The 18,731-nt window shown below is 35.5% G+C and overlaps 1 protein-coding gene and 1 long non-coding RNA gene across 7 annotated transcripts in view; both read right to left on the bottom strand.

Annotated features, from left to right (window-relative positions):
- LOC124164834 (AP-1 complex subunit gamma-1) overlaps positions 1-18,731 on the bottom strand; it is a 92,205-nt gene that overhangs the window by 41,490 nt on the left and 31,984 nt on the right. For 2 of the 6 annotated variants that reach the window (XM_046542033.1, XM_046542035.1), the window contains exons 2-4: positions 15,100-15,189; positions 5,167-5,228; positions 789-972 (exon numbers count right to left, since the gene is read on the bottom strand). In XM_046542033.1, coding sequence (XP_046397989.1) covers positions 789-972; positions 5,167-5,228; positions 15,100-15,189 — 336 coding nt within the window. Of the gene's footprint in view, positions 1-788; positions 973-5,166; positions 5,229-15,099; positions 15,190-16,463; positions 16,778-18,731 lie in introns of those variants that run through there. The other 4 variants (XM_046542037.1, XM_046542038.1, XM_046542036.1 and 1 more) reach the window with 4 other exon arrangements.
- LOC124164835 lies at positions 5,248-11,357 on the bottom strand. Its single transcript, XR_006866089.1, has 2 exons — positions 11,090-11,357; positions 5,248-7,879 (listed from the first exon to the last, which is right to left on the bottom strand). It is a non-coding gene; the product is annotated as an uncharacterized LOC124164835 (long non-coding RNA).

Raw genomic sequence — 18,731 nt, 5'->3', positions numbered from 1 at the left:
TTACTTAGTTTGTTATACGTGATATGTTATGATCGAGGAAAGGCTGGCATTAATGACAATAACTTGCATTTAGCCATATTCTCCTAATGATTAAATCAAATGATTGTGCATGTTTTTTATATTTCTGGGCATAATTTAATCACATATATCATACACATGACTCTGAAGCTATTCCGCAGAGCAACTACAAGTACAGGAGATTGAAGAAACTAGAAATTTTGGCAAGGCATGTTTTTTTTTGCAAATATTCCTAAAAGGAACATTCTTACTATCTTCATTATTACGAACCTGCGGTTTTTCGGTCCCACAAACTTCGTAATAACAAGAATCTGCAGTATTTTTTTCAAACTAAAAAAAGCATGATTGGGATGAAGTGTAACCTGTGCATCGATATAACAGCTATTATGTATGGGTAGCCAACAGACATTGGAGAAATATTGTTTGCTCAGCGGCGAACCAAATAAAAATTAGCTAGATATTCAGTATGGAACGTACAGTGTTAAAGACTCCTATTAATGACTACATTGCAAGTGTTTAAGAAAACAACTAGCAGATCACTAAGCAGTGTCTTACGAGAAGAATGACTTTAGTGCCATTTTCATAGGTCATTCTATTATTTTATGAGAAAAATATTAGAAGAGGCATTTCTGTAACACCAGAAAAAATGTTCTACACAAGTTTTATCACCCATCATTCCCAGTCCGTAGTTTCATTGCGAAAAAACTGCAGTTTAACCTGATATTTGCGAAGAAGAATTAACCACTACCAAAAACCAGATTAAAACTTACCCCAACATGTGAATATACAGGAGTTTGGCAACATTTCGGCACCTCCATACAGGGTCTTCTTCTCTGAATGTAGATCGAATGTAGGCGCATTCCTTGTTCACCACTGCTCTTTCCTCCCCACCTGTGCGTGCACCACGGATCTGCCGAATGAGGTCTCGAAGGCGCATTGGAGTGGGCATCCTCACTAGGAATGGAAAATGTATTTTCTTAATTAAGAAGTGCTTGAAAAGACAGTATGACCATCACAAAGCGTTACACTGTGTTGATGGAACAAATCAACAGTTTACACAATTCAAACAAAGAAGTCATATGTCAGAACATGTATTACCAAGACATACTTCAAATTTGTCCACAAATAAATTACCATACCATATTCAATTAAGATGAGATGGATCCTATACATTAGGGAAAATTAATTAAAATACATCTGGGACACCTTTACTGAAAATTCTGGGCACATTGAATACACATAACCTGACAGGAAAAATGTGAAATGTTTAGCCCTAAAAAATGTTTCTTGAACATGATCTAGAATTTGACATTTTATTTAGACATTACCTTGACGAATGAGGAACCTACGGAAAGTTTGATGGTGCCAATATTCAAATATTAATCAGCAAACATGCACAAAATTACAACATGCAGATGAGGCAGCATATTTTAGCATCATTACAGGAGCAGCTTAGTATGGCTTTCATTATCAATCATGAATCAAAGTGATGCGTTTTAGACAGAATTTTAATCAAACCTGAGCAAAGTTAATGGCATACAAATTCAAATGGAAGAAAAAGACAATCAAAGAACATTCTTAAAGTAATACGTACTAATAAATAATCTGTAATAAATAAGACGCTAAAAGGGTAGGGAACATAATCAAGTTAAGCTTTCTGGGCTTTTGGGAGTAATTTTTCAATAAAAAATTATTACTTTCATCATGTACCCTTCATGAATTTCCCACACACACATGAGCCAAGTTTGATGCAAAAAACCTTGGAGGTGGTACACATCAAGACATGACGAAGTATAGCAATTTATTTACTTCTTCAATGACAAAGAGCTGTCATCAAAACTATCTGGAGAAGAAACAGCTAGCTAATTCCTTGATAAAAATATTTATTATTTTGAAATGAAGATAAATAATCAAACAATTCTACTTCAATTAAAAAGAGAAATCTCAAGTACGTGTAGGTCTAGATCAGCAGATTTTAAGGCTAACAGGGTGTCCAGCGATTTAAAGCAGAAAAATTTATGCCTAATTCACGCTTCTCCAAGGAATTTTACAAAATTTCAGGTTAATCTTACGTGATTACTGCGATAGATACAAATTTAAAATGCCCCAAATTACTTCAATACTTTAAAATAATATTAAATTTATATACTTACGAGGCATGTTTTTAAAGTAAGTACCGTTTTGACATAAAAAAAAACAAGTAAATTTTTTCCAAAAATAATTTATTCACTTGAAAGGCCATACTTTACTTTTTTACATAATTCCCATTACTATTGAGGCATTTATCATATCTTGGGACCAGCTTTTGTATGCCATCGTCAAAGAAGCTTGCCGCCTGATTGGACAACCACTGTTTCACGGTCGTTTTCACTTCGTCATTTTTGGCACCCAGCGTGAACACAATTTCCGATAATTTAAACGTTCGGACACAATTTCATAAAGAACACTTCTTGAGACAGCAGGAAACTTTTCAGCTAAGGACGAAATGGTGAATCGTCTGTTCTCTTTCACTTTACAGTCCACTTTTTGAATCAGTTCATCGGTAATGACTGAAGGTCTACCACTTCGTTCCTCGTCATGAATGTTTGTGCGGTCATCTTTAAAGGCCCTAACCCATTTCCGCACCATTCCATCACTCATTATTTTTTCACCACACACTTCACTGATTTGGTGATGAATGTGAAGCAGTGGTTGTCTAATCAGGCGGCAAACTTCTTTGACGATGGCATACAAAAGCTGGTCCCAAGATACGATAAATGCCTCAATAGTAATGGGAATTATGTAGAAAAGTAAAGTATGGCCTTTCAAATGAATAAATTATTTTTGGAAAAAATTTACTTGTTTTTTTATGTCAAAACAGTACTTACTTTAAAAACATGCCTCGTACAAGGACAAGGAATAGGTTAGTCAGCACACACATTGTATTGCAAATTTAAGTTTATTCAATGCAAGCCAAGAAGGTTCTTCGACCGCATAAGTAGATACTGACGTCGTCTGGAATTCTATTCTTTTTGTTTTTGAACCTAGAGTCTCAAGTCAGAAGCGCTAAAAATTTCGATCCTGTTTTCTTGTCTGACGTGTTTAGATGCAGCTGTAAAAATTCTACCAAGCTCCTGCCCTTAAAATTACTACAAACACATTTCAGCCCAGAAAATGAGTGTTGAGCTGGCAAAACTTTAGTGAAATCTATACGAAATAAAAGATTTCGAAATTCCCGGAAGGAGGAAAACTACATGAATAATTCTTTCATAATTCCATGGACTAAAACTTCATGCACAATTCCAGATTTTTCCGGTCACTGGACACCCTGGTTAAATGATGAAAGAGAGATTAAGAAATGAGCGACCTATCAAAGAGCATGGAATTTTCATACTAACTGTTGGCTGGCCTTAAAAAGGAGATTTTTGAGGACACAAAGAAATGGCCACAAAAGGCCACCTGTGAATAACATGAGACCTTTTTTGGTTTGCGAGTTAGGAGAATCTGAAGATGTGGAGTGTCGTCAAGAATGAAATGATACAGCAAAAATAGGTTAAAAATTACCCAAACACTGAGAAGATCTTTTACTTATTTGATTACTACGTGGAATGCTTTTATCATTATGAATGTAATACCACTCTTTTCAGAAGCCTACATTCACAATAATAACAAGGATAGTTCTCGATTGATTTAACCAACACTACAAAGTAGGGACATACTACTATTTTTTTCTAGAGGTCAATCATACTCTGGAATTTTGCCCACCACTTAAAAATATGACATAATTTACTAAATAAAAGAAAAAGATTAATGTAAAAAACTCCACCACTAATGATATTTTGGTATTCATCAAAATTTGCCATAGTGATAACATCTTCTATGCATAAAAATACAATAGGGTGGTTTCCTTCATCAAAGAAAACGAAAGACATTGATTGCGATTCGTTACCCACCATTAGTGTATTCATAATATACAAATTATTTTGTTTTAGAAATGCCGGGTTAGACAAATGGCAATGGTCCATTTTTATCCTCATTTGAAAAGGGCCAGATTGGCGCCCATGCGATTCCACTCCACGTGACGTCACAGGGACCTAGTTTCTATACGAGAAGATAGGAGTTATACGTCGTCTGAGGTTACCATTGCATGCATGAGGCGCAGAGCTCAGGGAAACATGTCTTAACAATCACTTATTAAAACTGGCTAAGGTCGGAAAGTTTTCCTCGTTTGATAAGTTATTAATAATCCTTATTTAAGCCAAGCGCTACCAGCCAGCAGGGTACTAGGCTAGCCGCTAGCAGCCTGCGTCGTATCAGCGCTCAAGCCTCCCTCAAGGTCACCTCGCAGGGCGGGAGGGGGAACCAGAAATACATCACGCGGAGAGACTTCCCGACATTCATACTTAATCGTCGCGTTTTCGCACGCTTGAAAATTTTCACTTTTCATTTAATCGCGTAAAATAGATATCGTCATTTAAAAATCTAAAAGCGTGAAATACATACTCCAGGAGTAATAATCTTTCGATTTAGGCAATAAAAAAATAATAGGAAACCACCCTATTTTTAGGATAACGTGCCAAATATTGACCATGATGGAACTTATTTTGACAAAAAAGAGAGCAATTTACAAAACGTAAGGTTACATGAAAATAGGAATCATAACCATATTTTTGCACATACTATCTAATAAGTCACGGCATTTGGGCAGTCAGAAAAGAATGTGTTCTCCTTCTATTTTGATTTAAATAAGAATAAGATGCAAACATATTCCACATTTATACCTATGGTAACTCAACTCAATTGATACTCTCCATTATATTTTGGTGCAGGGGTCAAATTTAAATATGAAATGTTCGAAAGGAATAAACACCATCTGCTTGTTCAAATAATCATATCCAGGACAAAACTTCAAAAACATACTCAAAAGAGAGTCATAAATTGCATGAAAAATGATAGCTCATTATTTACGAAGCCATTATGAATCCCTACTGTCATATTACATTGGAGTACTTTTCAAAGGACAAAAACAACAGATTTCAGCCCCAAGAAATGCTCGAAAGGTAAGTTAGATCTTATTTTTCACTTAATGTTAAGGCAAACACTGCGATAATGCATGCAAAACAAAATGTTTTGTCTAGGGTTAACTATGCCCTAATAAAATGTACCTACCTCTTTCAACGGCCTCATTGAAGACCTGTTTGATGGCAGCCATGTTGAAGGATGGGTTGAACCTGTTTTTGTTCCAGCAGGTAAACGGCGGCATGGGGTCCAAGGGAGGAAGGAGTATTACATGCCGTTAGTGGACAGGAAATATGCCACTCAACAAATATCGAACATCAAGTAATGCATGCTACATATTAGTGAACACATAAATGTATCTGAATTTAACAGGAAGTTATTCCTATTACGACAATGATCCTACACCACCTAGAAAAAATACCAGCATGATTCTATTCCATCCACCACCAATCAATCTAAGACTACATCAAAGAAAGATTAAATCAAAGCAGAAAATGATTAAAACCCACCCTGAGTCAGTTAATTTTAAAACCAAAAGCCACTCCCTTTACAGCATATATAAAACAAATTATCATGAGACTTGATGATACTTTGACTGCAGATGTACATCACAAAATTGTATATTTTTTTAAATCTGAATCACATAAAAACTGCATGTTTAGTAAGTAAAGTATCACGTGGTTTCAACTTTGGGAAAATTTTCACCACAATTTAAAATTCACACCACACCAGTTACAACAAAAGCTACCCACAATAATCAAAATGCTTGGCTGCCGAATGCAGCTTGAGAGATTGTTTATTAGTACATTCCAACAAGGAGTCTTGCCCTTCAAGCAATATTTTAAATTTCATCACAATTACGCAATGTCACACCAAATCCATGAAATTGGCTATCAATTACAACACAAAACAAAACTGAACAAAATAAGATGACACATTATGAGACTTATTTGATTAAGACTCCACAGCAAAAGAGTGAAAAGAATGAAGTAAAGACAAAATGGAGTGAAAAAGAGATTTCCCCAAAATTTCAATGTTTGAGCTCTTTGAAGTCCCTTCAAATGCATGTGGTGTATGGCTGGATTCCATTAAACAGCAGACATGGATATCAACACAATATGTACGAGAGACATCACATAGTTATGACTGAAATCTAAAAACAGGACAACTTAGATATGACATACGCTAATAAAGACCAAGCTACGAGGGCTGCTTTTTTTCAACCTCCGATGGGTCATGAACAGAAGACGAAGTGATCGATTGAAAATTATTTCATTGCTAAATACTTGTGGTATCCTTTTTGACATAATCACCTCGGCAATCGAGAAATTGGTCGTGGCTGAGGACTAGCTTTACTATACCTTCTTCTTAGGATGTTGCTGCCAATGACTTCCAATGAATTTTTCCTTTGCCCTGGAGCTCATAGCCCGTTTGAAAACGATTCCCTCCTAGCCACCTCTGCATTTCAGCATAAAAATGGAAGTCTCATGGCACTATGTCAACATTGCACAGCGGGTGATCGAAAATGTCCCATTGAAATTGCTCAAGGAGCAGTTGGGCTGCATCAATACTACGATGATGGGCATTGTCATGGATCAGAACACTTTCAGAAGTCAGCATCTCTCTTCTTTTGTTTTAAATGGGAATGGAGGTAATTTTTTACACTCTAGACACAGTGCATTAAAAAAATTCTCTTTTATCGGCATTAAGGTCAAGACATGCCAATGCTGAGGCCATTCGGTGAGTTTTCTGACTGTCTCTCCGCTGTGCACACTTGGCGGGAGAATCAATTAAGGCAGTGTAGTTAATGAGGTTGTTACTAACCTTTAACTAACAACTTTCGGTCAGAAATGACTTGAGGGTGTGGTACTGAGGACACCCGATTGCCCTTCGTGCGCATTACCTGCCTGTTGCTTGGATGGTGTTTTTGATGAGCGATCAGAGGTTAATAAAAAAAACCGCCCTCATATATTTCCATTTCATTGCACACCTCATCTAAAATATTACTCACTTGAATCCCAAAGACTGAAATTTCAACTTTCCTTACCAGAGAATGGTTGAATAAATTCTGACTGAGCTACACAAAGCCTACCACTGAATGCATAAAACTAGCACTAAAACCTAAAATCTACCTCTTCATTTTGCACCAGAAAGAAGAATTGACAATTTTGCAAGATAGCAGCAAATTTCAAACAAACAAACAGAGGAATGTGAGCACTTATCATTTACCTCTAATTTCAAGCAAGTAAGTAGACAAAGTCATCAAACAAAACTCCTCATCTACGACCTACAGAGAATTCATAAATCTTCTGAATTAAACGAACCATCCATATAATAAAAAAACAAAACTTATACAAAATGGATCAAATCTAAAATTTACCATATGTGAACCTTTTACATTGCATCTGCATCCACCTTATTATCATTAAATCAACATTTTCTTTTTTTTTGCAATAATGGATTTTTTAAATATACACTTACTTCATAGGGGCTTTATTTTAATCAAGTCAATTCTAATTATTACACCTTCAGTTTAATTACAATTTTTACTTGAAGAATAAAGAACCTGGGTAACTGATATTTGAATTTTCAATCATGAATTGCAGAAAATCTTGCATCTATAGTTGCCAGTGAACCTTACAATAGCGGAACTTGTAGCTGACAGCTGCTAGGTGGATTAACATAGCAAAATGCTTATTCCTCTTTCAACAGAACAATTTCAGAATTATCCATGTATCAGTTATTAAGCCAGTTATTATGCATCCAATCCCTCCCTAATCCCATCTAATCTCTTTTGCTGGACCTCCTTCCATTAAATTCAAGTATTTCTAGATGTCCATAACCCTCAAGATCTAGAGTAAACCTGGCAGGGTCAATCCATTTGAAGTGATCCAAGGTAGGTTGCTTGACCATTTTTAATAATTTTAATTTTTTTTTATGTTTTTACTACACAAACGGGAAGTTCAAAACCGATTTTTAAAAAAAATTATTTTACACCGTTTACATGTGGTGGCCATTTTTGTTTTGAATCACGGAGCGTTTTTTCCCTTTGAAGACGTTTGCGTTAAATTGATTATCTCTGGACTGCATCGTACTACAAGATTGAAACTGGCATCGTTTTTTTCAGTACTTTCTTCCAAACAATAGTGTTTCATAGCCATAATTCCCCATGCAAATCTTACCTGTCTAAATGGTCCCCAAAGTAGGGGGTCGAAAATTGAAGAATTCCACTTTTTAGAAATTAAAAAAACCATGAAGGAGAAATTTATCAGAGTTAATATTTTTTTTATAGTAAGATGTCATTGGGTACACACATTTTATAGAGTATCAGCATTGACAACTCACTCCTTAATTGTTTATGAATTTTTAAAATTTGGATTTTTTAAATTTTTGTAAAGTTTGAAGCTGTATATCTCAGATGGGACTGGATAAAAATCCACGATTTTTACAGATTATGTAGTCCTTTATGATAGCAAAGTGGAGTAAAAATTTCAACATTGATATTTGACTCTAAACCAAGTTATGAATTTTTGAAAATGCAGGAAATCATCATTTTTGCAAATTATGCATATCAGCTATTATAGTATCAACTACATGTTAAACTGTCTTAATTTGAAAAGTTGCCATATAAAGTGTTGAAATAGGTAACTTATTGAGTTGAAAAACATACAAAATGAGCAAAATTACCATGTATTATTTTAGAAATTTACTGTAACTACAATTATTAGTGCCGTACTTACATATTATTTACTGCTTAACCCAAGTGATTGTTAAGCATTACACTTATATCTTCACAGAGTTTAGGTAAGATTGAGTAGGATCTTCCTGTTACTGTTGTAAGTTCAAGAACTGATAATTTTCTTAAGATGTTTTCCATTTTAATCCAAACATGATCATTATTAGACTATTTAAATGATTTCCTTGGTCCGGCAGGATGATAGAAGTGCACAAGTACATCTTTGTTTTCTAGACTTATTTCTTCAACTTGAGCGAGCCACCATTGGGTATCGTACACACACGCCGCTATGTCACTTACTTTTAATGTCAATGTTGAGATTTTACTAGCACAATGATCTTCATAAATTTTGCTTTCTGATGTAACGTAGCATCTGATTACATTTTCTGCAACACCATGAAATCGATGAAGTTGTCGTGTCCCTTTTATTGGCAAAGAGTTTTCAAATCTGGTTTGAAGTGTTTCAATGCGTTTCTATTTCTTTTTTCGTGATGAAAAAGAAAGTAATGCTATGATGAAGCTATCACAAGTTTCATTTGATTCTGTGTTTGTAACAAAAATTTTTGAGTAACAATTTGGGCATAGGGATTTTCCAGGAATTAAATTCAGTCTTAAATGAGAACCATTGGCACTTAACAAAGACAAATGTTCAATTTTATTTCCCTTACACCCTTGTTAATTGGCTTTTTATGTACCTTGAGCGGGTCAGAACAGGTTTTACCAAAGATATGATTGTACTTATCTATGTATTTTCTTGCATGATAATCACAGATCGATGATACCGAAGATCTTACTCTTAGTTTAAACAGATTTTGTTCGTCTACTTCAAAATCATTTAAATGCTTTAAGTTTTTGGAGACTGGGCCATAAAATGTTTTGTAGCACTCTTCACCTACTGTCTCACCGATGGAACACTGTGGCTCCATGTTTAGAATGGAAGTAAGCAAAATAAAACTTCACTCACTAAAAGACTCAAACTATAAAAAGACACCAAACTGTATAAAACATCCACACTACACAAAGTGTTAGGACAGACTGAGCCTGTGAGCCAAGCCTGCAAGAGTAGTGGAGGTGGAATTTCATGTCCTCACTAGTCCACTGAACTGCTGTCCAGGCCTGCTTGTTGAGTACACATTGTATACGGGCTATACAATGTATACAACGGTCTACACCGTATACAATGTGGATATACTCTCTATATAGGGCCTGTATAGAATTTGTGTACAGTTTTTTCACAGGGGGTGGGCTGTGCCAGCTGGGTTGACATGTCTGAACAGGTCCATCAATGTCCAACAATGATTGTTTGGATTAGTTTAGATTTTTCAGTTCTTGAACTGAAAATTATCAGTTCTTGAACTTACAACAGTAACAGGAAGATCCTACTCAATCTTACCTAAACTCTGTGAAGATATAAGTGTAATGCTTAACAATCACTTGGGTTAAGCAGTAAATAATATGTAAGTACGGCACTAATAATTGTAGTTACAGTAAATTTCTAAAATAATACATGGTAATTTTGCTCATTTTGTATGTTTTTCAACTCAATAAGTTACCTATTTCAACACTTTATATGGCAACTTTTCAAATTAAGACAGTTTAACATGTAGTTGATACTATAATAGCTGATATGCATAATTTGCAAAAATGATGATTTCCTGCATTTTCAAAAATTCATAACTTGGTTTAGAGTCAAATATCAATGTTGAAATTTTTACTCCACTTTGCTATCATAAAGGACTACATAATCTGTAAAAATCGTGGATTTTTATCCAGTCCCATCTGAGATATACAGCTTCAAACTTTACAAAAATTTAAAAAATCCAAATTTTAAAAATTCATAAACAATTAAGGAGTGAGTTGTCAATGCTGATACTCTATAAAATGTGTGTACCCAATGACATCTTACTATAAAAAAAATATTAACTCTGATAAATTTCTCCTTCATGGTTTTTTTAATTTCTAAAAAGTGGAATTCTTCAATTTTCGACCCCCTACTTTGGGGACCATTTAGACAGGTAAGATTTGCATGGGGAATTATGGCTATGAAACACTATTGTTTGGAAGAAAGTACTGAAAAAAACGATGCCAGTTTCAATCTTGTAGTACGATGCAGTCCAGAGATAATCAATTTAACGCAAACGTCTTCAAAGGGAAAAAACGCTCCGTGATTCAAAACAAAAATGGCCACCACATGTAAAAACGGTGTAAAATAATTTTTTTTAAAAATCGGTTTTGAACTTCCCGTTTGTGTAGTAAAAACATATAAAAAAATTAAAATTATTAAAAATGGTCAAGCAACCAACTTATTTATTATTGGATCACTTCATATGGATTGACCCGGCAAGAAAACTGAAGTCAAAATGGCCATAGGAAATGATCATAAATGGAGTATCCATCTCTTTTAAGTATGCTTTTCAGCTTTGGCCTCAACTACTCAATGCTCTACCACACTATAAATTGTAACAATTTAAAAATCCTAACTATCATAACTATGATAATGGAGTATAAATAACCCTATAAAATGAATTTCATGATTTTCAAGGCTTTTGTGCCAAAATTTTTACAGACTTATAATTTGTATCTTTCTTTTGTAGGCCCCATGCATACTGAAATGCAATCTTTGGGTTTTCAATATCAACTGTTTACAGGTCACATTAATATGAGTCAAAACAGTGTGTGATAACATTTTTGGATAGGAGAAAAAAGTTGCTAACAGTTATCACATAGGGCTGGAAAATTTAAATAGAATACAGATAATTAGGGAGAAGCTCAACTTAACGACTGACCCACTATTAACCCTTTCTAGACGGTGAAGTTCTCGCCTTAGCGTGACTGCTGTAATGAGCCCCGAGAGATTCTTCCGTCCCTCTGCACGGAGTATTTTTGCAGGACATTCATGAAGAAGGGTGTTGCGGATAATCACACACTCTCAGCAACAACCTTTTTTGACCCTTCCTCGTGGGGGCTCCACATTATCTCGGACTCCGAGGGTAGTTGGGCTCCCTCCTTTCGGGGTTTATAACCCTACCAGCAGCAATGGTTCGCAGTCAATCGCGCTTTGCTTATATGAATTAGCTACATGGATAATTGTTTCTTGAACGTAAATTGCAGACTTCGAATTGAATTCCTCGTTTTATTCTGAGAAATGTAAAATTTAGAACAAAGCTCTACCTTCAATATTAACGCATTTACTGCAGCAACAATTTCCATGTTGATGTTTATACTGAAATTGAGATATAAGTTAATATTTATCATAGAATTTCATTTAAAATTGTAAACGCTGCTCAAAAGACAAATAATTCAATTCTTAGTTTATATTTTTTGAGAAAGGAACAAATATTTATTTCGCAAGATGACTGGATTAACAATTGTATGATCGCGGTCCCTTACCGCTAAGAGGGGTAATATAAGATGAGGGGTCAAGGTACCTGCTCCCGGTTTTCGAAGGTGAAGCCTAAGCCCCGCAGTGTTGGGTCCCAAAACAAAGGCATCGCACACCCGCGACCGTCATAAAAAGGAGAGAGCTAGGAAACGTATGTATTTGGCATTTGTTTTCCTGCGAAGGAAAATATTCAACGAAAATATACGGCTTTCATCTCCCGGGTCAAGAAACATCCAGACGCATATTTATGTCTTTAATACGGAAAAGATTAAGCCTATGGGACATAAATGCTTTAGAAGTCAGGGAGTAGAGTTGCTATCAAAACATAAGATATATGGGATTGATGTATGGGTAAAAAATTCCGTTAATGCCCTGAAGACGATGTCAGAGACAGCCATCGAAACGTCGGCCTGCAATGAACTCACCCAGAGGAAAACCCGAGAAAACTTCACGAGAATGGAAATTATTGTGAAATAAAAATGATTAGGAGCAGATAAGACAAGCATTAACGAATTACTCAATGACTCCACCAACAAACTGTAACAGAAGGATTAATGTATAGTAAGAGTTGTGATGGAAAATTTAGGAATAGAACTAAAACAATGCAAAGTTGTCAAAAAGGAACTCGTATAAGTTATTCAGCAGTTGCAGGAGAACAACCATTTACGCAAGTCAGACATATTCATTGAAACCATTAAGCACGCAATTCTAAGCATTGAATCAACAATATTTCTAAATACCCATTTAAACCTAAAAATAAAACCCTCAACACCAATTAAAATTTTAAAATATAATAGAGGTATGCAGTTTTTCATGAAATAAGATAAATAAAATATAGAAGATGGATGAAAGCCACGTCAATTTTGATTATGAACAAAATTAGAGTGTACATAAAAAATGACCACAGCATTGAGCAATGATTGAACAAAAACTTGTTGAACTAACCACTAGACCTGGACAGAATAACACTAATTACCCATCACTTGGTTCCTTCTCAGCTAACTTGATTACACCCACCTTTGGTCAGTTGGTTTGTAAAAATATATTCCCCTTGACAGTTCTTTCATCTTTGAGAGTAAATTTACCTATCTGGATAAGTCTATCAGCAAACCCTACACACTATGGCTATGAGTATTTCAGTGATTAAATATCAAAGTAAAAATTAAGACCATTACTTGCTCCACTGCAAATATAAACTAAAGCAGATAACACAACATACTGACTTATTTCCCGAAATGGAAGTGCAACTAAACATATATTCAAGTGCAAATTAATTTCACGATGGAGTACAACTGAAAAGGCTGTATTCTACCACGGCGTACTGCATACTTGTTGCATGTGAACATTGTAATAATTGCGTAGGAAAAGTGACACTGGACTGAGGCAATCAACTGCTTCAATTTTGAGAATGAAACATTTTGAAACTTAACAATGAAGTTCCTGCATCATCCCGGGGTATAAAAAGAATATCATATTTTAAACAATGTCCCACAAAGAACCAAAAATTAAAAACTCCTTCATTCCAATTTTCTCATTTTGATGAGTATGATTGGTACCTCATGAAGAGACTAACCTAGAATGCATTCCCAATGATTATTTGTGGCTCTTAAATAGATAAAATTTTCTAAGTATTGAAAAGAGATGCACCAAATGCATTACTTTGACAAATACTAACATATATAATAATCACTGTATGCTGAAATAGCAATGTTATTAACTACTTCCATAGAAAGTTTTCCATTAAAAGGGAAGTTTTAGGAGTCATGGAGGCAAAAACTGAACAGTCACACAATTGCAAATATTTTCAAACAAACTACATAAACTACCTGAACAGACATTTCACTAAGCTTTCTTCATTTAGGTATCCATAGTCTTAAATAAATTTTTAAGCTCAGGATGTAAATGCTATAAATGAACATCAGGAGAGAGTCACAGGCGAATAAATTAGATGCAAAGATATAAATTGGATGCTAGGAGTAGGCTGGGGACATGAGGCATGGGCAAACCCTAACATTATCACACGCAGAATGCATAAGTGAAAACCATTCTGGGGAGGACCACATGTATTTCTATCAGAAAGTCTAAGAAGTTACTAATTACCAATCAATAAATAAATATCATGCTCAATAACTTATAATATCCGAACATCTCTCAACATGTAATCCAATGGTGGGTGGGTCACCTGCCAAAATATAATCACTACAATTAGAGAACAATTAACAAAAGTGGATGTCCTCTTTAAGTTCTGGAATAGGAAGAATAAGCAAATTTGTACTGTTTAATTACAACATTCCACGTCTGAAAGCAAATAAAGACATTTAACCCAAAGAGCTACAACCTCTGATTAATCTGGAAGCTGGAATAATGAAAACAGAGATACACTGAACACTGAAACCCCAACAAAAATTACAAGGTATCATGAGCAGCTGGAAAGAAGACTATTTTAAGGACCTCCAAGAAGACAACACCTATGTGAAAAACAAGACTACCATTTAATGTGGTCATAATTTTCAGAAATATGTCTCAAACAACCACTATGCAGAAAAAGCATGTCCTTCAAACATACATTAGGCAAATTATACAAGAGAATATTACCAACCTGAGAAAAATGAAGTTCAATTACTGCAAACCAAACCATAAGCCAACAAGCTTTCCTACCCAAAAGCTTTGAAATAAAAGCCACCAAATACCACCAAACACTAACATTAGGGCCCATTCAGTTAGCAAATAAAACATGCAATATATGACTCATACAGGAACAGATCCCATGCCTAGCATTAGCAATTACTACATGCTGTTCAGTGTCAACACCTTGCCAGTGATATAATATAACACCAATACTGGAATAACATTTAAAGGTTACATCATGCACTGCGCATTTACTTTGGTGAGAGGGAACCCAAGTATGAAGTGTCAATACAAGGACTGTGCAACCTTACACCACCCCAAATCTAGCAATCTTTACCCGTGGTCGGAGGGATTCATGGCTGAAGTCTTCTGTGCCCAGGATGACCCCTTGCTGGTGAAGGGGAGGCTGCTTGCACCCTGGGTGAAGCTGCAGAGGGAGCATATGTTGGAAAGGGATAAGACCCTTTGCTTTGTAGCATCAAAAACCAGCAAATTGCCGGAACAAAAAAAAACTTTCAGGCAAAGTGACTCCTCACAAGGAGAATCAATCTAACAATGCCGTCAGACAAAACTAAAGGTTGGACAACGGGAAACTTACACTGGAACCTGGGAAGGAGAACTTATCTACGAAATAAAATTTGCGAAATGAGCAATACAACAATATGGAACATCAAAGCAAAGTTCCAGGAGTTGGAACACATTGTAAAGCAATTGCTTCGTCAATAACTAAATAAAATGCTTCTATGCACGACCGGTTTGAGAAAACCGGTGCAAATCTAGAAACAAACTAGGTGTCTCGACTACACTAGATCTAATTTGCCGCGAGAACTTAAGAGGGACAACTAATGGACTGCAAATAAACAGCTAATTAAGTTACAGATATAAATCTCAGGATATACTACTCAGAAACTATTACCTTACAGCATTAGTATAAATACGATGGGACGAAGCACCCTTCCGTCATCTAATTGAAATACTTAAGGGTTTCCATTATTGTCGTGCGTAGAAAACTTTGAATTATATCATATAATGCATAATACGATTACAATGCTTATAGATATGCATGCACTCATAATTGATTGGGCACTACGCTGATGTATGTTCACTGAAAATATGTAATACGTTTAATGTACTAAATAGAAACAGCACTAAGTTTTAACAGAAAAAATTACTAGGTAAGGAATGAAAGTGAAATACAGAAGGTGTACATAAGGCTACGGAGGCACAATATGACAAATTTATCAATAGAGAATGAATCATTCAGGAGTACAAAAAATAACATAAGGCCCGCTGATTAAATGACAAGTTACAAAAAATGCACGCAATGAAAGTGAATTAAGTATGCGAGGAATAACAACTGCGAATATTAAATAACACATTCCAATGTATTAAAGAAGAACTTAATATGAACTAACACAAAAATGTAAAAACAACTAGGTTAATCCACACTACAAGTAAAACCTTAATATTGGTGAAACAAGCGCTATACAAGCTAACTCAATGATAGAAAAGATAATTTGTATGTTAATTTAGAAAATAACACTTGTCAAAAGAGTGAAAATTATGTTATTGACAATTAATTGTCATCATTGGGTTTGGTAGAGGTCGCCAATAGGCTCGATACGTTTATTGTGATAACACAAAAAAGCGAGGGTGTGCATTCGCACAAAATAGAGCTTTGTTAAAGGTCATTTCAATTACCTAAATTTGGTTTTTCCTGGACGGACAACGTCACGGGGTCATTCCTACAGAACTAATCCCGCTGCACAGGCTTTCCGACACAATCCAAGATGGCTGCTTTATGACGTAGCCGTAAGTGAGATGGTTTCAAAGCAATACTTGTCATCAATTGAACCCTCAAACAGCTGACTCAACTTACAATAATTAGTACACTAATGCCTCCCTTGTTTCTTCTTGGTTCTGTAACATGTCTACAACCTCAACACTTCAGAAAGATAAAAACAGCCGACGTTTCACTTAAGCCATCTTTTGAGACTTCCAATTAAACAAGAAACAAATGAACTCCATAAGGCGATATTTGTAATGGCGCTATTACGAATGGCAAATATTGAGTGAACAAAATTTGATCCAAATTTTATGCATGCATATTCTTTACTTTCCCGGAGATTGATTACTTAATTCCAAAATATTTAATTTTAAAAACTATGCATTGAATAACTATTCAGTATCAGCATGTGGAGTTTAAAAAAACTCATGTGCTCAGCCTATATTTTTGTCCGTAGTAAAGATCGCAAGTTTTTCAGTATTATCCCACACTGCTATTAAAAGATTTTGGGGGAACATATAGTCTAATAAGTAGAAAAATGATTCATATTCCTTGCAATTCTAGTCCGCATTCTTGTGATGCCCCTTAATAGTAGTATTTTAATTCTTATAAAAAGGTAGTTATGCTGCCGTAAGTATTTTGTTGAAGCAATTACCTCTGAAATTTCTTAAAAATTTCCGGAAGCCCTCATGCCACCCTGAACATCTGTCCCTTCCCTAGCAGTTAACTCATTATAACCCTTTTAAGCAACATCAAAAATGTATACATTTATGGCGCTATTCAGGAAAGATTTAAACTACGTGTTCTTTTGTGCTGTAAAGTTTAATAGCGAAATATGTAGCTTCCGCAATAATTATGATTGAGTAGAACATTTTGACATTTTTAAAATGAAAAGTCTTGAAATATAATTTTTCCCAGAAGCAGCTCTGGGTTAGAAACGGTTAACCTCCATATCCGCAAGGGCAAAATAATATCTAATACTCAACTAAGATCTTTATATTAAATAATGTATTCCTTTTGGATTTCTAACCATTCAACCTGAAGACATCGATCTGTGCCTCGAAACGTGGGCAGTGAGGGAACGACTCACTTGGTTGAAAATCCGAGGAAAATGCATCCATGAAATATCTTGGTTGTTACTTTTTTACATAATATTTTCGGTTATGAGTTTAATTTCTTCTTCAGGCAATATTGGGGAATCAAGGGAACAATACATAAACCTCCTACCCACATTCTTCAGAACAAATTTCTGCCCAACCGTCAAGCACGGGTATCTTAGTTTTTCAAGATAAAATCAAATTTGGGATAAGGCCATGCAAGTCTATCGAAGTATAAAATTGTAATTTCCTAGTCAGATGTGATATTACCGCCGATGCTACGGTATTTAATTAAGGTAGGTGTATTCAGTTCCCACCAAGCCCCGTAAACTATGAAAAATCCAAATTCCTGAAGTAATACTGAATAACTTATACTGATCCTTGGTAATGGATAAACCAATAAGGACCATGGGATAAACATTGATTTGCATTTATCACATATTAAATATCAAATCTAACAACGGAATTCCAGTTATGTATTTTTAAACATGTCTTTTGTCCGAGCACAGACTTGAATTTACTGGTGATGTTTACTCTCTCTATAAGAAGTCAGAATTCCACCGATTTTGCCGAAGATGAGTACTCTTCGATTGGCTTGCGTGGTGTCATTCCGAGTCTAGCGTTTTATCTTGAAAAATTGAGATGCCCGGGCTAGGCGATTGGGTAGAAATTTGCTCTTAAGAAGGACTTCGAAAGACAGAACAAAAATCTATCGAGCGCCACATGTTACGCCACGAACACCGTAAGTCACTGACACAAAGCTCGGATGGTTTCTCCCGTACGGCGAGGAAGCCACAAAAACGAAGGCCCAAGTGACTGACGCAACATTTGCTCAACAGTGTTATCTTGCGAGTCCACGAGCCTTCATCTATGAGCCTCTCTACTTCAAAGAAAGAGATTCGGCCTTATCTTAAAGACCGACACAATCTCTCATTTTTTGTTCATCGAGACGAGTATCGTAAACCTTTACACTAGATCCCACCAATTAACGGTGTCATGGCCTCACTGACAAGGTTAAGGGTATAATCCCCAAAGGAATGCGTTGACTTTCACTGGAGTCCTTTTTATCCCAAAAGAGTGGGCTCT

This window comes from Ischnura elegans, chromosome 9 (assembly GCF_921293095.1).
Source record: "Ischnura elegans chromosome 9, ioIscEleg1.1, whole genome shotgun sequence".
NCBI lineage: Eukaryota > Metazoa > Arthropoda > Insecta > Odonata > Coenagrionidae > Ischnura > Ischnura elegans.
This window is presented reverse-complemented; position numbering and strand designations above follow the sequence as displayed.